Here is a 27,862-nt window from a genome sequence, read left to right on the forward strand (position 1 = left end):
GAAACACAATGTGTACATTCAACAACTAATCCTGTCTAACTTTTAAGGAAATAGAAAACTTGAAAGATGTACTAAATTATAATGAGGGTGGTATGGCACTGTGGAGAAGTTCACTGGGTCTAATATGGAAAAACAATATACTATACTACCAATTTTGAAAACTAAGTGAACAGGCCAAGTAAATTATGGCAACTAAAGTTGATAAGTTTAATTAAAGCAAAAGTGCATCTTGGTTTGTTGGATTTAAAAATAATTGAATAGGATAAAATAGTAATAAAATATAAGGGATCTTTTATAAATGACACTGTGTGACTATGACACCGGGACCCTGGTGTCTGAGCTCCCTTCGTAGTTACTGTTGTGTTAGTTAATGGGTCACTCAGACAGCCATTGCCACATGGGAGGAATTCACAGATTGTGCAAGGAGAGTTGAGTTAAATATCCTGCAGTCTGCACTCTCCCTCAATATCAAACACAACATGGTGTCAGAATTGAGACCCCTAACAAAAGAGAATCTACAGTAACACACACAAAATTTACAATAAGACTGTTCTTGTTTGCATATATTTATGAAAAATATGCAGAGATTGTCAACCTAAACTGCCTATGTTAGTCTGCTAACTGAGCTGAGATCTGGACAGGGTTGCTCGGCAACACCTTTAATCTGCATCCAAAAGTGTAATATCTGTGAGCCACTAGCCTGGGAAAGTGCACAGAAACACAGACACAGCAGAGAAGGCAGTCAAACTCTCGGAGAGAAAAGAAGGCTTTTTGTAGTCCAAGTAAATAAAATAATAAACAAACAACCAGGAAAATAGAGCAAATACTCGCAGTACCTACATCTACATTCCTAATAAAGCCCCCCAGGACATTTGATTTTTCCAAACCAGGGGACTTTGAGAAACAGCACAGATGCTTTGAGAGATTTAGGGTTGAAGCAATCTCACTGAGGCTTTAGACGAGCATCAAGTCAGCACACTGATATACTGCATGGGGACAAAGCAGATTACATCATGGATGGATTAGGACTGACTGATGCTCAGGAAAAGGAATACAAAACAGTTCAGGACAAATTGAAAGAATATTTCACAGGAAAGCAAAACATGATATATGAGAGGCAAAGTTCAACTCCAGAAAACAGGAGCCAGGTGAGAGTGTAAATGACTTCATCACGACATTATATACCCTCTCAGACAAATAAATAGATGAGTAGCTCAAGCGGAGCTGCCAGTGAGTGAGTGGACCAGTAAAGGAGTGGAGCTTTGAGGCTTTGACTTGGGAAACGGCCTTGTTGAGGGAAGTGCGAGTCTTTGACTGGCGAGTCTTCCATGAAGAGGCTGAGGGAGGAGACTACACCACAGTTGGAGAGGGTGAGAGGTGGTGAAGCGATGACAGATAAACTGATTCAGTGTGATGCTTGCCTGATGTGGGAGGTCAGGGACACTGATGGTGCCTCCGGCTGCTACAACTGTGGAAAGTGTGTCCAGGTTCAGCTCCTGAAGGACCGTGTTGGGGCACTGGAGAGGCAACTGGATGACGTCAGGTTCGTCTGGGAAAATGAGAGTTTTCTGGACAGGACCTACAGTGAGATCGTTACACTGAAGATACCGGAAGAGAGAGGGGAGGGGGCGATGATGAGGAAGGGATGGATGCTTGAAGTACAGGAGACCCTGGGGGATGTACCTCTCATAAATAGGTTCACCCTCTTGGAAGCTGTCGGGCCAGAAGACACTGCCAGTCTGAGAGGTGGACAGGTCATGCAGGTCAAAAATTGGCACTGAAGCAAAGCTGAAGAGACAGACGACAGGCAGAGCCGTAGTAATAGGGGACTCCATAGTGAGAGGTACAGAAAGGGGTTTCTGCGGCAACAGGTGGGATTTAAGGATGGTGTGTTGCCTCCCTGGAGCCAGGATCCAGGACATCGTGGACCGATTGCAGAGCATCCTCAAGGGTGAAGGTGAACAGCAGGAAGTGGTAGAGCATATCGGCACAGATGACGTCAGGAAGAAGAGGAAAGAAATTCTGCAGCGTGACCTCAGAGAACTCGGAAGAAGGCTGAAAAGCAGGACCTCCAGGGTGGTTATCTCCGGTTTGCTTCCAGTTCCTCATGCTGGAGAGGGCAGGAACAGGGAGATATGGGATCTCAATGTGTGGCTAAGGAGCTGGTGCGGCAAGCAGGGTTTTAGATTCTTGGACCACTGGGATCTGTTTTGGGGTAAGGATGAATTGTACAAAAGGGACGGGTTGCACCTTAACAGGTGGGGGACCAGCATTCTGCCAGGCAGGTTTGCCACTGCTACACAGGTGTGTTTAAACTAATAAGTGGGGGGGAGGAGACGAACTGGAAATATAAGGATGGAGTTAAAGGGCAAGAGAGAATAAGAAAAGTTAAGAAAGACAACAGAATTGACGGGGCTGAAAGCTCAGGAAGGGATCAGAGAGTATGGCCAAGTGCAATAGGGATCAATGTGAGAAGCGAGGGGAGTAATGGATTAAAAGTATTATATATGAATGCAAGAAGTATAAGAAATAAAGTGGATGAGCTTGAGGCTCAGTTGGAAATTGGTAAGTATGATGTTGTAGGAATAACAGAGACATGGCTGCAAGAGGACAGGGCTGGGAAATTAATATTCAAGGGTATATGTCCTATCGAAAGGACAGACAGGTGGGCAGAGGGGGTGGGGTGGCTCTATTGGTGAGGAATGAAATTCAGTCCCTTGCGAGGGGTGACATAGAATCAGGAGATGTAGAGTCAGTATGGATAGAACTGAGAAATTGTAAGGGCAAAAGGACCCTAATGGGAGTTATCTACAGGCCCCCAAATAGGAGCCTGGATATAGGGTGCAAGTTGAATCAAGAGCTAAAATTGGCATGTCGCAAAGGTAATGCTACAGTTGTAATTGGGGATTTCAACATGCAGGTAGCCTGGGAAAATCAGGTTGGTACTGGACCCAAAGAGAGGGAATTTGTGGAGTGCCTCCGAGATGGATTCTTAGAGCAGCTTGTACTGGAGCCTACCAGGGAGAAGGCAATTCTGGATCAACTGTTGTGTAATGAACCAGATTTGATCAGAGAACTCAAGGTAAAGGAGCCATTAGGAGGTAGTGACCATAATATGATAAGTTTTAGTCCACAATTTGAGAGGGAGAAGGGAAAATTGGAAGTGTCAGTATTACAGTTGAACAAAGGGGACTATGGAGCCATGAGGGAGGAGCTGGCCAAAGTTGGTTGGAAAGACACCCTAGCAGGGATGACAGTGGAACAACAATGGCAGGTATTTCTGGGAATAATACAGAAGGTGCAGGATCAGTTCATTCCAAAGAGGAAGAAAGATTCTAAGGGGAGTAGGGGCAACCGTAGCTGACAAGGGAAGTCAAGGACAGTATAAAAATAAAGGAGAAGTACAACATAGCAAAGATGAGCAGGAAGTCAGAGGATTGGGAAACTTTTAAAGAGCAGCAGAAGATAACTGAAAAGGCAATATGGGAAGAAAAGATGAGGTACAAAGGTAAGCTAGTCAAGAATATAAAGGAGGATAGTAAAAGCTCCTTTAGGTATGTGAAGAGGAAAAAATTAGTTAAGACCAAAGTTGGGCCCTTGAAGGCAGAAACGGGTGAATTTATTATGGGGAACAAGGAAATGGCAGACGAGTTGAATAGGTACTTTGGATCTGGCTTCACTAGGGAAGACACAGACAATCTCCCAGATGTAATAGTGGCCAGAGGACCTAGGGTAACAGAGGAACTGAAGGAAATTCACATTAGGCAGAAAATGGTGTTGGGTAGACTGATGGGACTGAAGGCTGATAAATCCCCAGGGCCTGATGGTCTGTATCCCAGGGTACTTAAGGAGGTGGCTCTAGAAATTGTGGACGCATTGGTAATCATGTTCCAATGTTCTCTAGATTCAGGATCAGTTCCTGAGGATTTGAGGGTAGCTAATGTTATCCCACTTTTTAAGAAAGGAGGGAGAGAGAAAACAGGGAATTATAGACCAGTTAGACTGACATCAGTGGTGGGGAAGATGCTGGAGTCAATTATAAAAGATGAAATAGCGGCACATTTGGATAGCAGTAACAGGATCGGTCCGAGTCAGCATGGATTTACAAAGGGGAAATCATGCTTGACTAATCTTCTGGAATTTTTTGAGGATATAACTATGAAAATGGACAAGGGAGAGCCAGTGGATGTAGCGTACCTGGACTTTCAGAAATCCTTTGATAAGGTCCCACATAGGAGATTAGTGGGAAAAATTAGAGCACATGGTATTGGGGGTAGGGTACTAACATGGATAGAAAATTGGTTGGCAGACAGGAAACAAAGAGTAGGGATTAATGGGTCCCTTTCAGAATGGCAGGCAGTGACCAGTGGGGTACCGCAAGGTTCTGAGCTGGGACCGCAGCTGTTTACAATATACATTAATGATTTAGATGAAGGGATTAAAAGTAACATTAGCAAATTTGCAGATGACACAAAGCTGGGTGGCAGTGTGAAATATGAAGAGGATTTTAGGGGAAAGCAGGGTGACTTGGACAGGTTGGGTGAGTGGGCAGATGTATGGCAGATGCAGTTTAATGTGCATAAATGTGAAGTTATCCACTTTGGTGGCAGGAACAGGAAGGCAGATTACTATCTGAATGGTGTCAAGTTAGGAAAAGGGGAAGTACAACGAGATCTAGGTGTTCTTGTACATCAGTCAATGAAAGTAAGCATGCAGGTACAGCAGGCAGTGAAAAAAGTTAATGGCATGTTGGCCTTCATAACAAGGGGAGTTGAGTATAGGAGCAAAGAGGTCCTTCTGCAGTTGTACAGGGCCCTGGTGAGACCACACCTGGAGTATTGTGTTCAGTTTTGATCTCCAAATTTGAGAAAGGACATTCTTGCTATTGAGGGAGTGTAGCGTAGGTTCATGAGGTTAATTCCTGGGATGACGGGACTGTCATATGTTGAAAGATTGGAGTGACTGGGCTTGTATACACTGGAATTTAGAAGGATGAGAGGGGATCTGATTGAAACATATAAGATTATTAAGGGATTGGACTCGCTAGAGGCAGGAGACCTGTTCCCGATGTTGGGGGAGTCCAGAACCAGAGGCCACAGTTTAAGAATAAGGGGTAGGCCATTTAGAATGGAGTTGAGGAAAAACTTTTTCACCCAGAGAGTTGTGGATCTATGGAATGCTCTGCTTCAGAAGGCAGTGGAGGCCAATTCTCTGGATGCTTTCAAGAAAGAGTTAGATAACCATATAACAATTACAGCACGGAAACAGGCCATCTCAGCCCTTCTAGTCCATGCCGAATGCTTAATCTCACCTAGTCCCACCGACCTGCACTCAGCCCATAACCCTCCATTCCTTTCCTGTCCATATACCTATCTAATTTTTTTTTAAATGACAATATCAAACCTGCCTCTACCACTTCTACTGGAAGCTCGTTCCACACAGCTACCACTCTCTGAGTAAAAAAGTTCCCCCCTCGTGTTACCCCTTAACTTTTGCCCCTTAACTCTCAACTCATGTACTCGTGATGCCAGGTGCCAGGTGCCTGCTGACACAGCAGAGTGATGCCAGGTGCCTGCTGACACAGCAGAGTGGTGCCAGGTGCCTGCTGACACAGCAGAGTGGTGCCAGGTGCCTGCTGACACAGCAGAGTGATGCCAGGTGCCTGCTGAGACAGCAGAGTGGTGCCAGGTGCCTGCTGACACAGCAGAGTGATGCCAGGTGCCAGGTGCCTGCTGAGACAGCAGAGTGATGCCAGGTGCCTGCTGACACGGCAGAGTGATGCCAGGTGCCTGCTGACACAGCAGAGTGATGCCAGGTGCCTGCTGAGACAGCAGAGTGATGTCAGGTGCCTGCTGACACAGCAGAGTGATGCCAGGTGCCTGCTGAGACAGCAGAGTGATGCCAGGTGCCTGCTGACACAGCAGAGTGATGCCAGGTGCCTGCTGACACGGCAGAGTGATGCCAGGTGCCTGCTGACACAGCAGAGTGGTGCCAGGTGCCTGCTGACACAGCAGAGTGGTGCCAGGTGCCTGCTGAGACAGCAGAGTGGTGCCAGGTGCCTGCTGACACAGCAGAGTGGTGCCAGGTGCCTGCTGAGACAGCAGAGTGATGCCAGGTGCCTGCTGAGACAGCAGAGTGGTGCCAGGTGCCTGCTGAGACAGCAGAGTGGTGCCAGGTGCCTGCTGACACGGCAGAGTGATGCCAGGTGCCTGCTGACACAGCAGAGTGGTGCCAGGTGCCTGCTGAGACAGCAGAGTGGTGCCAGGTGCCTGCTGACACAGCAGAGTGGTGCCAGGTGCCTGCTGAGACGGCAGAGTGGTGCCAGGTGCCTGCTGACACAGCAGAGTGGTGCCAGGTGCCTGCTGAGACAGCAGAGTGATGCCAGGTGCCTGCTGACACAGCAGAGTGGTGCCAGGTGCCTGCTGAGACAGCAGAGTGATGCCAGGTGCCTGCTGACACGGCAGAGTGATGCCAGGTGCCTGCTGACACGGCAGAGTGATGCCAGGTGCCTGCTGACACAGCAGAGTGGTGCCAGGTGCCTGCTGAGACAACAAGGAGTGGCCCAGTTTGATGGACATGGACATGGTCAGTTGATGGATGGCTGGTACCCCGGCAGGGGAGATAAAGGACCGGTCTGCTGAGACACAGGCAGACACGCCACTGGACACTGGAAGAGTGTTGTGCACCCACAGGAAGGTGGGGGTTCGGAGGATCGATTCGGGGGAGTCGGTCAGAGACTCACAGTGTGTGAAGGCGGACCGGTGGGGGCTTGTGTGTGTCTCCATCCTCACCTGGGTGACAGGCTCACCACTGAAGAACGGTCTGGCCTGGTACGGAAGGGTCATAATTGGTGACCCCAACGGTACAACGGAACAAGAAAACAACGGAAGGTTTGCCTGCTGCAGCTGCTCACCTCTCGCTCTCTCTCTCTCTCTCTCTCTCTCTCTCTCTCTCTCTCTCTCTCTCTCTCTCTCTCTCTCTCTCTCTCTCTCCTCTCTCTCTCTCTCTCTCTCTCTCTCACTCTCTCTCTCCCCCTCCCTCCCTCTCTCCCTCTCTCTCTCCCCCCTCCCTCCCTCCTTCTCTCTCTCTCTCTCTCTCTCTCTCTCTCTCTCTCTCTCTCTCTCTCTCTCTCTCTCTCTCTCTCTCTCTCTCTCTCCAACATTGCAACAGTAACCACTTCAACCTAAACTGAACTGAACTCTGCATTACCTTATGACTATTCATTTACCCGTGCACTTTGATAGAGCTTGGTTTTGATTCTTATTTCTACACCTCTGTACATATCATTGCTAGCCTGTTTTATATATGTATGTATATTTGCATTTTTATCATTCTGTATTACTTAGTTTACTAATAAACACTTCTAGTAACAGTGATAACCGGATAATGGTGATAATGGTGTTATTCCATTTCATTCCATTTCTGCTGGTTTGGTAACCCAGTCACAGGGTTGTGACACCCAAGTAACATTCTAGTAAATCTCTTCTGTACTCTCTCTATTTTGTTGATATCTTTCCTATAATTCGGACACCAGAACTGTATACAATACTCCAAATTTGGCCTCACCAATGCCTTGTACAATTTTAACATTACATCCCAACTCCTATACTCAATGCTCTGATTTATAAAGGCCAGCATACCAAAAGCTTTCTTCACCACCCTATCCGCATGAGATTCCACCTTCAGGGAACTATGCACCATTATTCCTAGATCACTCTGTTCTACTGCATTCTTCAATGTCCTACCATTTACCATGTATGTCCTATTTGGATTATTTCTACCAAAATGTAGCACCTCACACTTATCAGCATTAAACTCCATCTGCCATCTTTCAGCCCATTCTTCTAACTGGCCTAAATCTCTCTGCAAGCTTTGAAAACCTACTTCATTATCCACAATGCCACCTATCTTAGTATCATATGCATACTTACTAATCCAATTTACCACCCCATCATCCAAATCATTAATGTATATGACAAACAACATTGGACCCAGTACAGATCCCTGAGGCACACTACTAGTCACTGGCGTCCAACCTGACAAACAGTTATCCACCACTACTCTCTGGCACGTCCCACCCAGCCACTGTTGAATCCATTTTACTACTTCAATATTAATACCTAACAATTGAACCTTCCTAACTGACCTTCTGTGTGGAACCTTGTCAAAGGCCTTACTAAAGTCCATATAGACAACATCCACTGCTTTACTCTCATCAACTTTCCTAGTAACCTCTTCAAAAAAATTCAATAAGATTTGTCAAACATGACCTTCCACACACAAATCCATGTTGACTGCTCCTAATCAGACCCTGTCTATCCAGATAATTATATATATCATCTCTAAGAATACTTTACATTAGTTTACCCACCACTGACGTCAAACTTACAGGCCAATAATTGCTAAGTTTACTCCTAGAACCCCTTTTAAACAATGGAACAACATGAGCAATATGCCAATCCTCTGGCACCATCCCCGTTTCTAATGACATTTGAAATATTTCTGTCAGAGCCCCTGCTATTTCTACACTAACTTCCCTCAAGGTCCTAGGGAATATCCTGTCAGGATCCGGAGACTTATCCACTTTCAAATTCTTTAAAAGCTCCAGTACTTCCTCTTCTTTAATCATCATAGTTTCCACAACTACCCTGCTTGTTTCCCTTACCTTACACAATTCAATATCCTTCTTCTTAGTGAATAACGATGAAAAGAAATTGTTCAAAATCTCCCCCATCTCTTTTGGCTCCACACATAGGTGTCCACTCTGATTCTCTAAGGGACCAATTTTATCCCTCACTATCCTTTTGCTATTAATATAACTGTAGAAACCCTTCGGATTTATTTTCACCTTACTTGCCAAAGCAACCTCAAATCTTCTTTTAGCTTTTCTAATTTCTTTCTTAAGATCCTTGTTACGTTCTTTATATTCCTTGAGCACCTCATTTACTCTATGCTGCCTATATTTATTATAGATCTCTCTCTTTTTCCAAACCAAGTTTCCAATATCCCTTGAAAACCATGGCTCTCTCAAACTTTTAACCTTTCCTTTCAACCTAACAGGAACATAAAGCTTCTGCACCCTCAAAATTTCACCTTTAAATGACCTCCATTTCTCTATTACATCCTTCCCATAAAACAAATTGTCCCAATCCACTCCTTCTAAATCCTTTTGCATCTCCTCTAAGTTAGCCTTTCTCCAATCAAAAATCTGATCCCTGGGTTCAATCCTATCCTTCTCCATAATTATATTGGAACTAATGGCATTGTGATCACTGTACCCGAAGTGCTCCCCAACACATACCACCGTCACCTGACCTATCTCATTCCCTAACAGGAGATCCAACACTGCCCCTTCTCTAGTTGGTACCTCTATGTATTGCTGAAAAAAACTATCCTGCACACATTTTACAAACTCCAAACCATCCAGCCCTTTTACAGTATGGGCTTTTCAGTCTATGTGTGGAAAATTAAAATCTCCCACAATCACAACCCTGTTATTACTACAAATATTTGCTATCTCCTTACAAATATGCTCCTCCAATTCTTGCTCACTATTAGGCGGTCTATAATACACCCCTATAAGTGTATACACCTTTCCCATTCTTCAATTCCACCCAAATAGTCTCCCTAGACGAGCCCTCTAATCTATCCTGCCAGAGCACCACTGTTGTAATATTTTCTCTGACAAGCAATGCAACACCTCCCCCTCTTGTCCCTCTGAATTTATCACACCTGAAGCAACAAAATCTAAGAATGTTTAGTTGCCAATCACAGTTGATGTTTCAGGCTGAGACTCTTCATTGGTTCTGAAAAGGAAGGGGACAGAAGCCAAAATAAGTTGAGAGGGGAGGGGGAGGAGTGCGAGCTGCCCAGTGATAGTTGAGACCAGGTGAGGGGGAAGGTGGGTGGGTTGAGTGGAGGAGCAGTGGTGTAAAAGGCTAGGAAGGGATAGGTGGAAGAAGTGAAGAGTTGAAGAAGGAATCTGAGTGGGCCATGGAAGAAAGGGAAGAAGGAGGGGAACCAGAGAGAAGTGTTTGGAAAATGAGATGAGAATGCAGAACCAGAACAGGGAATGGAAAGAAAGAAAGGGATGAGTGGAAAAACTAGTTCCGGAATATGGTGGTGTTTCTCCTCCATTATGACAGTAGAGATCATGGACCAACATGTCAAAATGGGATAAAGTCTGTTTTCCTGGGGCATGTCGTGAGCCTTTATGAAGGATTGTGGCAGATGGAATATAGTGTAGGGAAGTGTATGGTCATGAACTTTGTTAGAAGGAATAAAGGCGTAAACTATTTTCTAAACGGAGAGAAGATACAAAAATCCGAGGTGCAAAGGGACTTGTGCAGGATTCCCTGAAAGTTAACTTGTGGATTCAGCTGGTGGTGAGGAAGGCAAATGCAATGTTAGCATTCATTTTGAGGGGACTAGAATACAAATGCAAGGATGTAATGCTGAGGCTTTATAAGACCTTGTTCAGATCACAGTTGAGTTTTGTGAGCAGTTTTGGGGCCCTTGTCTAAGGAAAGATGTGGAATTGGAGAGAGTTTGCAAGAAAGATTTCAGGAATGAAAGGGTTGACGTATGAGGAGTGTTTGATCGCTCTGGGCTTGTACTAGCTAGAGTTTAGAAGAAAGAGAGGGGTGGGGGGGGGAAGGATCTCGTTGAAATCTATCAAATATTGAAAGGCCTAGATAGAGAGGTTGTGGAGAGGATGAAGGTCCTACTAAGTCTGAAGAAACTGACGTAATGGACAGTTGGTGATGGGCCTGTTGGAGCTGGGGTGCAGATAGACAGGACAGTTGGTGAGGTCCAATTGGGATTAGAGTGTCAGATGGAATAGACAGTTTATTCTGATGCAGTTGCAGGAATTGATGGAATGGGCAGTTGGTGTGTCCAGTTGGGATTTGAGGGGCTGATAGAATGGGAAATTGGTGAGGGTCCAATTGAGGTTTGAGGAGCTGATGGGATGTCCAGTTGGTGAGAGTCCAATATGGGTTTGTGTGGCAGATGGACGGGCAGATTGTGAGGGTCCAGTTGGGTTTTGTGGAGCTGATGGAATGGCCAGCTGGTGAGGGTCCAATGGGGTCTGAGGGCCAGATGGAATAGCCAGTTGATGAGGGTCCAACTTAGGGTAAGGGACAGTTGGTGATTGTCTGTTGGGGTTTGAGGGGCTGACAGAATGACCAACTGGTGAAGGTCAAATTGAGGTTTGAGGGGCTGATGGAATGACCAACTGGTGAAGGTCAAATTGAGGTTTGAGGGGCTGATGGAATGACCAACTGGTGAAGGTCAAATTGAGGTTTGAGGGGCTGATGGAACGACCAACTGGTGAAGGTCAAATTGAGGTTTGAGGGGCTGATGGAATGACCAACTGGTGAAGGTCAAATTGAGGTTTGAGGGGCTGATGGAATGACCAACTGGTGAAGGTCAAATTGAGGTTTCAGGGGCTGATGGAATGGGCATCTCTTCTGATGTATTAAAGTCAAATGCTCCTGCAGTGAGGACGGAATTGTTTTAAATATGTCATATGAACTTTAAACATTGAAATTGAATTGAGAAATTGTGAGGTCACCTCTGTAGAACAATCTGGTTAAGTGAAAATTATCATTCGTTCTGTTTGTAATACCCTGGTTAAGAGCATGTTTCATTGTATTACCACAGTTACGCTGTTGGGTATTTTATTTTCTACAGCTTTTCTGTAAAACACAGTCTGTTCTGTTAATCAAACTTCACAGTCCAGTATTTTGGTTTCTGTTAAGATAACATCACTTGATCTGCTTAGGAATGTTGTGTCAGCCAATCGGGTTTGTCTTGATAACATTCTGGCCAGTGAGATGCCATGGAAAATTTGAGAGAGATTGGCAGTGTCAAATTTCTAGGAGAACATGGATTTGTTTTTTTTTCACAGGAGTTCGGGGAGGAGTGAGGAGTGGAGATGAGCACAATGGAAGACTTTCGCGGAAGGGCAGACACCGTTGCAAAAAGTTCTTTGCATAGTCAAATGGTCCCATGAAGGAAGTGCCAACACTTATGAGTTAGCCAATTAATTTGTAATGGACTCCGAGGAAAATTCAAATTGTGGCTGGTGTCTTTCACGCCATGAGTAATTAAAGTGAAGCACCCGATGTTCGACTCCAGTTCGCCTATGTACAGAGTGTTGTGTCTATCCCCCGGTGAGATACGTCACCACCATTTACAAATGGTCATGACATCACAAAATTCCTTTGAAAATTCTGTTATTTATGATGAGTTGGTAAATTTCAAAGTCATGAGGACATGACTATTTTTAGTGAAGGGAGAGTGTAACGCCCTGGTTAAGATTTCACTGCTAATATTGTAGGTTGTTTCATTTAATGGCTTTCTGTAGAAACAATGTGTTGTGCTGCTCATGTTTGGGTTACCATTAAAGATAACGGGTTGTCATGTTCATGTTTAGGAAGGTCATGTCATCTAATCAGATGGTAAATGCAGGCTCACTCTTAAGTTGTAAGAATAAATTGGATGGGAGAGGTCTGAAGGGTTATGGACTGGATGAAGGTCAATGGGACTAGTGGAATAAAGTTTCAGCACAGACTAGAAGGGCCAAATGGTCTGTTTTCTGTGCTGTAGTGTTCTATGGTTCTAATCAGGATGGTGGAATTGGGAGAAAGTTCTAGAGAATGCTGGGCGAAGAGGTTTTATGACTGACACTGAGGTGGTTTGAGGTTTTCTGGCAGGAGATGGTGAGAGAAGAAGCTCGAGAGAACCGGCTGCAGGATTTGTTCCAACAAGGATGCGTGATTCGATGGAGTCTAGGAGGGCAAATCCTACTGGTGATCAGTGAATAGGAGTTGTCGCCGTAAGTACAACAGACACATCAGCTTTTGGAAGATTTGAGCTCCAACTTGTGCACACTTGACTGTTTTAATTATGATGGGCTCTTTTGTTTTCTTTCTTCTCTAATAATGGTTTGGTTAAGTTAGCATTTATAAATATACTTTATAATTGAATGCAGTATACGATCTGTTATTTCTTGCCAATGGGCAATTGCATGAGGGTTGTGTTTACACAGTATTGGCACAGATCAGGATTCGAGTGTGTGAGACATCCCAACTTCCTGGTTTTGGTGGGACCCAAGTTTTATTGACCCTGGACATATGGAGTCTGAGGAAGGTGGTTTTCTCACCGCTGAGTCCGGTGGCTGTTAGCAAGGGACTAACAAACCACATCTCTAGAGATGTCCAATAAAAAGGGGTTTCAGTTACAAGTGACGTAAGGTTGTGATAGTTGGAGATTTTAAATTGCCGTGTATTTACTGGAACTCCCAGACAGTAAAAGGGCTGGATGGGAAAGAGTTTGTCAAATGTGTTCAGGAAAATTTCCTTAATCAGTACATAAACATCCCAATGAGAGACAGTGCGATGCTAGATCTCCTGTTTAGGATTGAGATGGCAGGTGACAGAGGTTTGTGTAGGGGAACACTCAGCATATAGTGATAATGCCATTAGTTTCAAGGTATTTATGGAAAAGGATTGATCTGCTCCTCAGGTTGAGATGTTAGATTGGAGAAAGGCTAACTATCAAAAAGGTTCTAGTCCTTTCCCAGCGTATATGACAAATAAAGTCTTCACGGACTTCCAGCCGGGTACAGGTATTCATTTTATCCGATGTTTTGAAGATAAACTCTGCCATCTTCATCATCCCTGAAGAAGAGGGCAGAGTTTGACATTGAAACGTCAGTTATGATCGATACCTGTACCTGGCTGAAAGTCCAAGAAGAGTTTATTTGATATCAGTAAGGATTTGACAAGTGTGGAATGGGACAGGTTGTTTTCTGGCAAAGGTGTATTAGGTTCATGGGCAGCCTTTAAAGGTGAAATTTTGAGAGTACAGCATTTGTATGCTCTTGTGAGAATAAAAGACAAGAATAACAAATTCAGGGAACGTTGGTTTTTGGGAGATGCATAGCATGTATGGGCAGGCAGGGAGAATTTTATGTAACCTGTGTAACACCCTGGCTAAGATCTTTATTGCTAATGCTGCAGATATTTCATTAAATAGCTTTCTGTAGAAGCAGTATGCTCTGCTGGTAGTGTTTGTGATACTGTTAAAGATAAAGGACTGTGATATTCAACTTAGGAATTTTGGGTCAGCCAATCAGGATGGTAGAATTGGGAGAAGGTTCTAGAGAAAGCTGGGTGGAGAGGTTTAGTGACAGACACTGGTGGGAGTGATGGTCTTTTCAGGGGAGATGGAGAGAAAAGATCGAGAGAACTAGCTGTAGGATGTGATCCAGCTGGAATGCGCGATTCAGCGGAGTCCAAGATGGGAAGTTCTACCAGTGATTGGTGAGTTGGAGTCGGCACCGTGAGTAAGAGACACATCCAGCTTTAGAAAGGTATGAGTTCCAACCTTGTGCACATTGGACTGGTTTAATTATAATGGGCCCTTTTATATTTTCTTTAATAACTGTTTGATTAAGCGGACATTTTAAAATATTCCTTCTTTATAGCTGTATGTGGTGTATGATCTGTTATTTCTTGCCGACAGATAATTGCACATGGGCAGTATTTACACAGTATTGGTTCAGATCAGGGTTCATGTGGTTGAGACATCCCAACTTTCTGGTTTGGTGGGACCCAAGTAATACAGACCCTAGATGTACAGAGTTCGAGTAAGGTGGCTGTTTCACTGCTGAGTCCAGTGGCTGTTAGTGAATGGCTTCTGGAGAAGCACGGTAAAAGGGAGTTTCACCTGTTTCGCAGTGTCCCTTTTTGTCCCGTTCTCACCTAATACGTTGTCTCACAACCTCTCCTCCTTTTCAATCCCCCACCCCACCCACACTGTCAGTTTCCCCTCTCCCACTTACCCCAGATGCCCATTACCCACACATTACTCATAACAGGCCCCAATCTCTCTCCACTGCAAGATCTCCCCTCCCACCACTGTTTCCATCTCCCCATTGTCCCTTCATTATCTGGTTCCACTCTTGACTTTCCTGTTTCTTTAATCCAACTCCAGATTCTTTCTGCCTTTGTTTTCTCCACCTATCACCTTCCAGCCTCTGTTACTATTTCCTCCCTTCTCTCCCCCACCTGACTCCATCTACCAATCAACTCCTCAGCTGGATCCACCTATCACTTGTCAGCACTTTTCCCACCCCTTTCCCTCAACGCTTAATCCTAATTCTCTCCATGGTACATCTATAGAAGTTTTTGAGTGTTTTGGGTGACAAACCAAATCTCTTCAAACTCGTAATGAAATATAGCCGCTGTCTTACCTCGTTTATAGCTGCAACAATATGTTGGGACCAGGTTAGATCCACAAAGTTCTTGACACCCAGGTACTTGAAGCTGCTCACTCTCTCCACTTCTGATCCCTCTATGAGGATTGATATGTGCTCCTTCGTCTTACCCTTCCTGAAGTCCACAATCAGCTCTTTTGTCTTACTGGCGTTGAGTACCAGGTTGTTGCTGTGACACCACTCAACTACCAGTATATCTCACTCCTGTACGCCCTCTCATCTTCATCTGAGATTCTATCAACAATGGTTGTGTCATCAGTAAATTTATAGATGATATTTGAGCTATGCCTAGCCACACAGTTATGGGTATAGAGGGAGTAGAGCAGTGGGCTAAGCACACGTCCCTGAGGTGCGTTAGTATTGATTGTCAGCGAGGAGGAGATGTTATCACCAATCCGCACAGATTGTGGTCTTCTGGTTAGGATGCAATTGCAGAGGGAGGTACGGAAGCTCAGGTTCTGTAGCTTATCGTTCAGGACACAAAGAACATGGAGAGTCCCACCAGAGATGGGGTAGTGTTGGGCACAATCTTTGGGAATGTGGCAACAGGCTGAAGTGTCCGTAGAGAAATGTTTTACTGACAGTGAAAATCACTTTGTGTGTGTGAGGCCAGTTGCCAAGGAGAGGGCAGAGCTGAAATTAAAGGAATAGTTTTGGGGGAAGGCTCATCTAATGTATTGATACTAACACCATGATGTTAAGAGTTCAGTTTTCACAGAGTAATATGCACAGGCTGATATAGAAACAGGCTATTAGAGATTGGCTTGTGCAGGAGGCAGGATATTGAACGACACAAGATGATGCAGGCAGTTCAATACTCACTGCTTCAAAGAGGCGTGTGTAGTCATGTTGATATAAGCAGCCTAATTTAGACAGGCTGAAAAGGATGGGAGGCAGGAAACTATCAGTGATATAAACAGGCTAATATCAATTGTCCAACATAGAAAGGACATAATAAACTGACTTATTTATTCAGGTATAAGATGGCAGGCTGTTATAAATAGAATGATATAAACAAGGTAAGTTAATAGGCCGACGTAGACAGGCTGATATTGACGACCTGTTGTGGACAGATCGATGTGGAGTGCCTGGTACAGACAGACAGGTGAAGAGAGACGTATCAATACATAAAGGCTGATGTAGACTGACAGCGGATAAATAAAGAATTTAGACTGTCTTTATATATAAAATATGTTACAGAGACAAATTGATGCAAACAGGCGGGAGTTGTCAGGCCAATGTGCCACAAACGACAAAGTTTTCCCTTGAGTTCTCTTTAAACTTCTCATCTTTTACTCTTAATGCATGAGCACTGGTTGTAGTCCCACCCAACCTCAGTGGAAAAAGCTTGCTTGCATTTACCCTATCTATACCACCATAATATTGTAGACCTCTATCAAATCTCCTCTCAATCTTCTACGTTCTAAGGTATAAAGTCCCGGAACTTCTTCCAAGCAGAAACCTAGGCTGGTGTCTGGACATTGGCCCTGCAGGACAGAGCCTTCACGGCCCTGACATCTCCTCATATTGAAATCAGTCTGAGGGGAAGGCTGTGGAAGCTGGAAGTTTATTTGCAGTATCCTGCTGCTCAGGGGTCTTCTTAAAATGCTGACCACTTCTCCCATCTCTACAATTTCACAGACAAATCAGTGTCTTCAGCGAGAAAAATGTTTAGCTGGGGCAGAATTTCCTGGGTGTGTCCAGGATGGATTCCTGACCCAGTATGAGGACAGTCTGACTAGAGGAGAGGCCATTCTGGATAAATGAAGTCACTTTCTGGAGGTTGAACATAAAGGGAGATCTCTTGAAAGGATGACAATCAAATAACTGCAGATGCTCGAAATCTACAATAAAGATAGAAAACGTTGGAAACACTCTCCAGGTCAGGAGCATCCAATGAGAGAAACAGTGGAAGTGTCAGGTCTGGGACTCTTCATCAGAACCGATTCTTTCAACAACAGCTGTCCAACCTGTTGAATATTTCCAGAATTGTCTGTTTTTATTTTGGATTTCCAGCATCTGCAACTTTCATTTCATCTCAAGATGACCACACTAGAACACAGAATGAACAAACTCCTGCTCCGGATGTGCAAAGATGGTCACTCCCCAGCTTGAAGTGTTCAGCAGTGGACAAGAGGAGAGATGAAACAGCAGCTTTGGATAGGGCATGAATTCATCAGAATGATTAGGGATCGAGTGCCTGGGCAGTTATATAGTCCATTCCTAATTTACTATGTTGAGAACAGAAGGAGGAGAAGTCATTAAGAAGTAATCTTTAAGACAAGTGAAGGACTGATGCTGAGAATTGAGGATCTGAGTTACAAGGAAAGGTTGAATAGTTTTGGACCTTATTCCATGGCGGAGGAGAATGAGGGGAGATTTGACAGAGCTATACAAAATTATGAAGAGTATTAGATAGGCTTCCAATCTCACCCATGGTGGCCCAATTTCACAATGTTCGACCTCTCCCTATTTAATTAATAGTACTTGCATTAGACAGGACAGCAGCATCTGGCCATCAAAATGGTCTTAAGCAAAGCTTTTATTCAATGTTTATAACTCCAGTCAAGGGACATCAATTCACTACGAACAACATTCATAACTACTTGTTTTCATATGTAGACACCTTCAATTATATTTTAGAGCCACGCGGACCCACCATTGCTCTGAGCAGGAAATTTTTACATGGCCTGAAAACTGCACAGCACTTTAAATGTTTTTTTGTAATACGCATACCATAAGTATTTAGAAAGAAACTTGAAAATTCACATACTTTTGATTTTTTTTTATTTATTGAATGATATAATCAAATATAGTAGACAAAGAAAATATTTCACGTTCCATGATCTTTTTCTAGCTGTGTGTTAACTATGGGCACGGAAACATTTCAGTTATTGTGCGTCTGTGTGCTTGCACAGCTGAGAAGGAACACTGCAAGGCATTGTTCAAATTTGAAAAGTCATGCTTCTTCATTGCAACCTCTAGTGAATTGTCATATCTCTCCCAGGACAAGTTATCTTCCCCAGAAACTGATCTAAGTTTGCACACGTAATGCATCTATAATGTATAATTCAAGATTTCTAAGCTTCAAAGTACATTATTGAAGTACGAATACAGTATAAAACCCTAAGATTCATCTTTCCACAGACAGCCACGAAACAAAGAAAACCACTGAACCTGCTCAAAGTAAAACATCAACACCCCCCATGCACAAAAAATAAAGAATCAAATTGCATAAACAGCAAAGAGACAAATGAGTACTTTCTTCAGATACGTAAAGGAAAGGCAAGAGTGGATATTGGATCACTGGAAAATGATGCTGGAGAGGTTGTATTGGGGACAACAAAATGGCAGACAAACTGAATAAGTCTTCACTGTTAAAAACACTATCAGTATGGTGGAAGTTCCAGCAGTCAGGGGTCATGAAGTGTGTGAAGTTACCATAACTAGAGAGAAGGTTCTTAGGAAACTGAAAGGTCTGAGGTAGATATGTCACCTGGACCAGATGGTGTACACCCCAGGGTTCTGAAAGAGGTGGCTGAAGAGATCCTGTAGGTATTAGTTATGATCTTTCAATTATCACTAGTTTCTGGAATGATTCCGGAAGACTAGAAAATTGCAAATACCACTCCACTCTTCAAGGAGGGAGAGAAGCAGAAGAAAGGAAACTCTAGGCCAGTTAGTCTGATCTCAGTAGTTGGGAAGATGTTGGAGTTGATTATTAAGAATAAGGTCTCAGGGTATTTGGAGGCACATGATAAAATGGGCCATAGTCAGCCTGGTTTTTTCAAGGGAAAAATTTGCCTGGCATCTTTTGGAATTCTTTGAAGAACAACAGGAAGGGTGGACAAAGGAGAATTAGTTGATGTTGTCTGCTTAGATTTTCAGAAGACCTTTTACAAGGTGCCACACTTGAGATGCCAGCTATGAGCCAGTGGAATTACAGAAAAGATTCTAGCATGGATAACGCAGTGGCTGATTGGCAAGAGGCAAAGAGTAGGAATAAAGGGAGCCTTTTGTGGTTGTCTGCCAGTGACTGGTGGTATTCCACAGGGGTCTGTGTTGAGACCGATTTTTTAAAATGTAATATGTCTGTGATTTGGATGATGGAATTGATGGCTTTGTTGCAAAGTTTTCAGACAATATGGAGACAGCTGGAGGGTCAGGTAGTTTTGAGGAAGTAGGCTACAGAAGGACTTAGACAGGTTAGGAGAATGGGCAAGGAAAAGACAGATGGAATATAGTGTTAGGAAGTGTATGTCATGCACTTTGGGAGAAGAAATGAAACAATTGACTTCTAATTGAAGAAAAATACAAAATACTAAGGTGCAAAAGGACTTGGGATTTCAAGAGGACTAGAGTATAAAAGTAAAGATGTAATATTAAGACTTTGTAAAGCACTAGTGAGGCCTCACTTGGAGGATTGTGAGCAGATCTGGGCTCATTAGAAAGTATGTGATGAAACTGGAGAAGTTTTAAAGGAGGTTTGCGAAAATGATTCCAGGATTGAATGGCTTGTCATATGAAGAACATTTGATGGCTCCGGTCTTGCATTCACTGAAATTTAGAAGAGTAGGGGTGATCTCATTAAAACCTATTGATGATGAAAGGCTTGATAACTGGATGTGGAGAGGATGTTTCCTATGGTGGGAGAGTCTAAGACCAGAGGACACAGCCTCAGAATAGAGGGGTGTCCTTTTAGAACAGAGATGAGGAGGAAATTTTTGAGCTAGAGATTGTCATTCTTTGTCACAGGCAGCTGTGGAAGCTATGTTTATGTATACTTGAGGCAGAGGTTGATAGATTCTTGATTCTTCAGGACTTGAATGGATATTGAGAGAAGGCAGGAGATTGGGGCTGAGAGGAAAATTGGAACAACCATGATGAAATGGCAGAGCAGACATGATGGGCCAAATGGCCTAATTCTGCTCCTAAATCTTATGGTTTTATATAAAACACAAAACTGAAAGAGTCCAAGCGTATTCAGTTCAGTTCAATCTCGCACTGTGTCGTTCATAATCTGGAGGCCGCCTGGTCAAAAACGCTTAAAACATCAACAAAAAAAAGAGCAAGCAGAAATTTGCTGTGATTTCAGTGAGTGAGATATTTTCAACAATACAATGTCTGTCAAGTTTACACGATTTACCATGCAGTATAAAAAAGTAATTTCATCAGAAGAATGGTCCCATGGTTAGTTGCAGAATACGACAGAATGGCTAACGTTTAGTTCAGGTGATATATTACAGTGCTCATACTACTGGGATGGAGATCTGGAGGACTGGTTAAAGAGGTAGAAGATTGTCAGAGGACAGAAGGACAGCAAATGTGAGAGCTTTGCTCAGGAAGGGTAGCAGGGATAAACCAGTAATTGGTATGCTTTGGTGGGGGAGGGGTGCTAACAAATAGGTTTCATTTACATTTGCATAGTCAGCAATTAGAAACATTGAACATAGAAAACCTACAGCACAATACAGGCCCTTTGGCCCACAAGGTTGTGCCAAACATGTCCCTACCCTCGAAATTACTAGGCTTACCCATAGCCCTCTATTTTTCTAAGCTCCATGTACCTATCCAAAAGTCTCTTAAAAGACCCTATTGTATCCACCTCCACCACCTTTGCCGGCAGCCCATTCCACACACTCACTACTCTCTGAGTGAAAAACTCACCCCTGACATCTCCTCTGTACCTACTTCCCAGCACCTTAAACCTGTGCCCTCTTGTGGCAACCATTTCAGCCCTGGGAAAAAGCCTCTGACTATCCACGTGATCAATGCCTCTCATCATCTCATACACCTCCATCAGGTCACCTCTCATCCTCCTTCGCCCCAAGGAGAAAAGGCCGAGTTCCCTAAACCTATGTCATAGGGCATGCTCCCCAATCCAGGCAACATCCTTGTAAATCTTCTCTGCACCCTCTCTATGGCTCCCACATCCTTCCTGTAGTGAGGTGACCAGAACTGAGCACAGTACTCCAAGTGGGGTCTGACCAGGGTCCTATATAGCTGCAACATTACCTCTCAGCTCCTAAATTCAGTTCCATGATTGATGAAAGCCAATACTCCGTACGCCTTCTTAACCACAGAGTCAACCTGCGCAGCTGCTTTGAGGGCCCTACGGACTTGGACCCTGAGATCCCCCTGATCCTCCACACTGCCATGAGTCTTACCATTAATACCATATTCTGCCAACTTATTTGACCTACCAAAATAAACCACTTCACACTTATCTGGGTTGAATTCCATCTGCCACTTCTCAGCCCAGTTTTGCATCCTATCAATGTCCTGCTGTAACCTCTGACAGCCCTCCACACTATCCACAACACCTCCAACCTTTGTGTCATCAGCAAACTTACTAACCAATCCCTCCACTTCCTCATCCAGGTCATTTATAAAAATCACGAAGAGTAGGGGTCCCAGAACAAATCCCTGAGGCACTCCACTGGTGACCGACCTCCATGCAGAATATGACCTGTCTACAACCACTCTTTGTCTTCTGTGGGCAAGCCAGTTCTGGATCCACAAAGCAATGTCCCCTTGGATCCCATGCCTCCTACTTTCTCAATAAGCCTTGCAAGGGGTACCTTATCAAATGCCTTGCTGAAATCCATATCAATTAGTCACAGATTGTCAGAGAAACGTGTTGAGAAGAGATCTCCCTTTACCAATTTGATTGAATGTTTTGAAGGGGTAACAAATGTACTGATGTGATAGCTGTAGTCTTGGACAAGGCCACATGAGGGAAAGAACTGAAAAGATGATAGCCTGTGGGATTCAGAGCAAATTCAAGTCAAGTCAAGTCAACTTTTATTGTCATTTTGACCATAACTGCTGGTATTCCAAATTCCAAAATTAATTTCTTAACAGAAGGGAAAGTGTGACATTGTGAGATTGTGTTTCCGATTGGAAGTCTGTGACTAGCTGATGGAGAGCAGGTTAGTCTTTGGTATTATTGATAATATTGAACAGTTGGTGAGATAGGCAGGTGGAATTTGCTCCAGATAAAGCAAAGTGATTTAGGATTACGAATAAATCAATAATGTACACAAAGAATGTAGCATGCAAGGCATTGTTGAGAAACAGTAGGACCTTGGTGTAGGATATTGACCATCGAAGGGGAATGACTGAATCACTCAGATAGACTTGGAGGCACCAACGTTCTCCATTCTGAATAGAACCTCCCTGCAACAAGCTCAGAGTCCTTGGTGATGTCTCTGAAGTCAATAATAATTCGTGTGGGAACAGTTCCTTCCTTCAAGCACAGGTTGTCAAGGCCACAGCTGGGATTGAGAGATAGATGAGATTGAATGTTCTGTCCTGTTGATGGTTTCAGATGTAAACCCACCATTCCCAGGAATTTCCCACATTTATTAATATTCATAGCTTTCCTGAGCACAAAGGCTGTTGGTCAAAGTCCAGTTACCCTGTTGCATTAGTGGGAGCTGCAGGAACAGAGCTTTCCTTGGAGTGCATCTCTGAGTACTGCTCTCCTCACTGCTCAATCTTGCATCTCCTGTGGCTGATTTCAAGGTATCGTCTTTCTGGTGTGAATTGTTTCAATGTCTCTTTGTTTCAGATTCTCAGCATCTGCAGGTTTTTGCATCAAGGTTTATTCTGAGCCTTCAGTAAAACTGGATCTACCAGTTCCAATTCCTGAAGCATCTATACCCAAATGCTTGTGCTCCTGAACCTCTTTTAGATTCATGTCCTTTAGACTATATTGCAGGTCAGGAGTTTAATAGGTTACTGTCAATTTTCCTCCCCCACCCCTACCAACCCAGTGTAGGTGTTTGAAGGAAGAATTAACGTCAATACAGGAAGTGTAGGAAGAACTCAGCTGGTCAGGCAGCATCTGTGAAGGAACCATCTGTGTTTCATTTGCTCGAATGTTGAGATATTCCAAACAAATGCCTCTGAAGCTTCCGATAAAGGTCACGGTTCTGAAACATTAACTGTTTTGCTCTCACCAGATGTTACCTAACCCACTGAGTGGGTCCAACATTTTCTGTTTTAATTTTACATTTTCAGCATCTGCAATTTTACTCACTTTCCCTTACAGGAGACTGAGTGGGTGGGTTGGCATTTGACTGGGAGTAGATGTCAGGGAATATCAGGGAAATGGGTTGATTTGAAAGCCAGCATTGTGACAGTGAGATGACCAGCTCATACCTTCTTTAACAATAGATGGAAAATATTGTCCTTGCTTTCCCAATTTTGTCTTTTTTGTGCTTGAAGTCTCATGGAACCCATCCACCCCTCCCACCATCACGTGGGCCGGATTCTGATGGGGCCAGGACAAAACCATTAGCTGGGAGGAAGTTTCACTTCATCCAGCATGGTGGAGTAATGTGTCATCCAACAGGACAGAGAGAGTGGGGACTGAGGGACGAGGTGGGGCCATGGAGATGGGGACAGTCTGAAACAAAGGAAATTACCTCTGTGTTTCCGATTGGATTCTAAGGGAAGGGACACAGATGCAAAAAAGGTCGTGTTGGAGATAGGTACTCAGGGCTAGGATTGGGATGAGGAGCCATTGGTAATGACTGAATGTGAGTGCCCCACCCATCTGTTAAAGGAGGTCAGCATGAGCATGGAAGATGTACTGTCAAACTCTGAGGGCAGATGGGAGAGGAGAATGGAGTTGAATTAGAATCAGCAGATGGTCCATCGGATGGGTGAAACTTCGACTCCCCAAATTGGAAAAAGCTGAACTGATTGCCACTTATTTATCGCTAACCACCCAGTCAGAAAATTTAGAAAATTTGTTTTTGAAAAATGCTTGAACATCTTTCTTTCCTATCACTGGATTTTGCTTCTTACCCCCTGATAACTGCTTCCTGTTGATGAACTCTCCAATAACTCTGCCTGTTTCTTCACCATCATCAGAGACTGAATTCGGTCCAGGTGCCCTGGTTTTCCTTCGTCTATCTCAGACTGAATCAGGAGGTCAATGTAAGCTGGTGCGGATAACGGGTTTGATCTCAGAGCTACTTCTTCAAGTCTTCTAATGCTCTCAGATAATTGGATAATCAACTCCAGCACTGAATTCTGAACCCCTTCCAACTCCTGCTGAAGCTTCTCCATGATCTTCTCCTGTGTCATCTTCTCACCATGGGCTTTCTCATACTTTTCTTTCACATCACCCAGTGTCCTCTTCTCTTTTCTTGTTACATGGACATACTTGTACTTTTCCCTTGAGTGATGACGCATGGCACAGTTACCAGGGCAGACTTTGCAATTTCCCCTAATATCTATTGCTACACACCAATATTTTAAAATACCTACAGCGTAAATACAGGGATCGTGGCAAGTAAATTTACATTTCTTACAGATATTTACTGTCGAAGCATTTGGTCCAAGATCCTTCTTTTCTTTATGTGTGGCATCAACTTCATACTCAATGTTTTTATTTTCATCCAGCTTGTTCTGATGCTGCTCCAGAACCTGTTTTGTTTTCTTTAGTTCCTCCAGTTTGGTCAGCCCCACTTGGATCTGATCCTGCAATCCCTTCACTGCAGCTTCCAGCTGCTTACGTTCCCTCAAAACCTCTTCGGTCAAAACTAAACTTCTTGTTTCCATTGTATCGAGAGCTCTAAAGAATTTCTTCATACTATTAATTCCCATCTTCCAGAATAATTCATCAAAGTTATCATCATCTTCCTCTTCCCCACTGTCATCCGATCCCTTGTTGGTAGCGTTTCCAGAGGCTGAACGCTGGGCAAATACAACGGAATTGTTAAACTTGAAGTGAACTGGAGCCCCATTTTTATCTTTGGGACATGGTACCTCAGCTACCTTCAAAGCCTCCAGAACAGGGGGGCCCTTTCCATCTGCAAAAGTCACCAGAATCTGAATGTTCTCTGCAATATCTTTGCCAAAAATAGAAAGAATTGAATCAAAGACATATTTCTGTGTCGGAGTCAGGCGAAACAAAGATGCTTGAGTAACAAAACATATGGCATCAATCTGATCAACTCCCTGTGGGGAAGTGAAAAACTCTTGAATGTTGTCAGTAATCTCTTTATCTCGGCTTATCCCCCTGGTATCTCCGAATCCTGGTGTATCAATGATAGTCAGTGAGTAATCAATGATAAATCCCACCTGATGGTGTAGTTTGTAGGCAGTGATGGTGGATGTCTGACTTTCAGCCTGCGACCTTCCAGTCTCTTCCTGTGTTAACATGTATCTGAAGTTGTCACCCCATTCCACACCCAATATGTAATTGATCATCCCATTGATAAGGGTCGTCTTTCCTGACCCTGTTGCTCCCAAAACCATAATTGTCTTCATGGTGTGGTTTATGCTGGGTTTTCCAAAGGAGCAATTCACAAGATGTTTGGACTTACCAAATACCTCCTTCTGCAGGTTCAGCATGCAAATGGAAGGGTTTCCTGGAGATATTAGTCGTCCTTCTGTGAGACATTTCTGGTGTATTCCCTTTGTTACTTCTCCGATTTTTATTAAAGCTTCTTCACTTGGTACACTGGAACCTGCTTCTCCACAGTCAGCAGACACTTGGACTCTGTCATCTGCCTGAGGTTTCGATCCCGTTAAGTTATCGTGAGGTTCACTCTCTGTTGTGTTTACATCTGTCCTCGATAGAGCCTCTGTGCTGGGAGTAGCTGATGTTTCTTCTTTATGTTCAATCCCGTCCGGAATTATTTCAACACCAGCTTCATTATCGCAGGATAATGTTGTAATTGGAGAACAATGCTGGGACATCGGTTTACCAGGTGAAATTGTAGGAAGTGTGAACCGTGTAGAACTATCACTGGCCTTACTAACCCCTACCTTGGTCACAGCTCGGTATCGGAAATGATATTCCTGATGTGGCTGTAACCCAGATATTGTAAAAGACTCGGATATACCTTGTGTATCCAGAGTTGTCCATTCTTCCTGCTGGATACCTTTGTACTCTATCTTGTAGCCCACAATCTCACCCGTACCATATCTAGGAGGGTGTAACTGCAGTGTCACACTGTCATGTGTTGTTCCAGCAGCCACAGGTCTCTGGGGCTGTGATGGGGGTTCAAAGCATCGGTTCTTTATACATGCACCCTCGTACAGGTAAATAGATGTTCCTATCTGGTTGTCATCTTTCACAGAAGCAACAAGGAACTTTATGTTCCTATCTGATGAGTTGGCCTTGGCAAAATCCAGGAATAACTGAGATTGTTCCTTCATCTTTCGTTTTACAATCTCTGAGTGAAACCACTGCTCACCGTGTTGTGTCACACTGTCTCCATCAGCAGGAGTTGGTGCCTGTATCTTCGGAGCTGTGTGAGATTGGAGGTAATTGATGGTCTCTGACAGATAGACATCCTCCTGATGCAATGTTGTAAAGGTGAAGCAAACCACATAGTCAATTGCATGATCCATCAATTCATCCTCCAACTCACTCACTATTTTCACAGAAGGTACATCATCGAATATCCTGAGATAATGTCCCACTAACTTCATCTCTCTTTCCTTGTCATCCAGCCATGTGATCAGTGACTGGTGTCTGAATGGTGAATCTTCCTTGTTTTTCAGTATATCCATGAGTAACTTTTCCCCACCCCTACCACCCCGGATGATTGGAAGATTTCTTGCGAAATTCTGCTGGAAAACTAGTTTGTATTCCTGACACGACTCTCGGAATTTCATTATCCTGGCCCTGACCTCGGGAAACTGAATGGCAGCTCTGTCTTTCTCCATATCATTGCATCTCATCACTGCCTCGCCGAGCTGTTCCAGGACACGCTGGCAGCGACTGATCAATCCCACATTTACCTCTCTCACCAGCTGAGCAGCTTTTGAGTCTAGTTTACTGAGAGGGTAAAGCCAGACTGTCATGGGCACCGCATGCTCCCCACATGGTCCCAGTAAGCTTGGGAGTCTTGCATAGGTACTGACGGCATCTTGGAATGTGGTGGGGTTGCTGTTCAGTGAGAAATCCCCATAAAAGGTGCAGTTAAATTTCTCCACATTTGATTTTTGTTCTTCTGTCATTTTTAAGGAGCCCTCACCCTCAATGGCAATGTTAGGGAGATGTTTAATGGTCGTCTCCATATTACCCTGGATATCCTGCAATTTCTCTGCTGAGGAAACCATTTGATCAAACACAAAAAAAGCCTGGGCTCCATACAGCACTGCTGTGATGACATGGGTGGCTGAGCCCTCGTCAAACACACTCGGATAGGTGATATTCTGTCTCCCTAAATGGCTCATGGTCAGTTGTTCAAACCGGGTTGTTCTTTTGTACTGAAGGGTAACTCGTGCTTGTTGCTTTGATCCCTTTGTGTCACTGAGATATTCTGCAGACCCTTTCACTTCCACGAGCCCACACAAGAGACTTGCTTTCATCGAACCCGACACGTTAAGTGCAGAGCATTTCTCATCCATGCTGTCTGATGTAATGATGCGCACATCAGTGCTGGGCCGATCGCGAGAGCTGATGTTGCTTTGGAGTGTCTGTAAATCCCACAGTGTGATGCCTAGGGGATAAAACAGCAATAACAGTCATTAAATTGAGCTAAAGCGTGTAAGTCGACAGTGTGGATAATGTTAATTTAGTGGATCAGCACACCAGCATCTGCA

General features: G+C 43.9%; 2 protein-coding genes across 2 annotated transcripts in view; one reads left to right on the forward strand and one right to left on the reverse strand.

Moving 5' to 3' along the window:
* The window catches only part of LOC140726046 (uncharacterized), a 201,730-nt gene that overhangs the window by 56,905 nt on the left and 116,963 nt on the right, over positions 1–27,862 (forward strand). The gene's annotated exons all lie outside the window — the stretch shown is intronic.
* Positions 18,057–27,862, reverse strand: part of LOC140727107 (uncharacterized) — a 45,390-nt gene continuing 35,584 nt past the window's right edge. Inside the window, exon 3 of the mRNA XM_073044377.1 lies at positions 18,057–27,759. Coding sequence (XP_072900478.1) covers positions 24,083–27,759 — 3,677 coding nt within the window. The 3' untranslated portion in view covers positions 18,057–24,082. The remainder of the gene's footprint in view (positions 27,760–27,862) is intronic.

Source organism: Hemitrygon akajei, chromosome 4, assembly GCF_048418815.1.
Source record: "Hemitrygon akajei chromosome 4, sHemAka1.3, whole genome shotgun sequence".
NCBI classification, from domain to species: Eukaryota; Metazoa; Chordata; class Chondrichthyes; order Myliobatiformes; family Dasyatidae; genus Hemitrygon; species Hemitrygon akajei.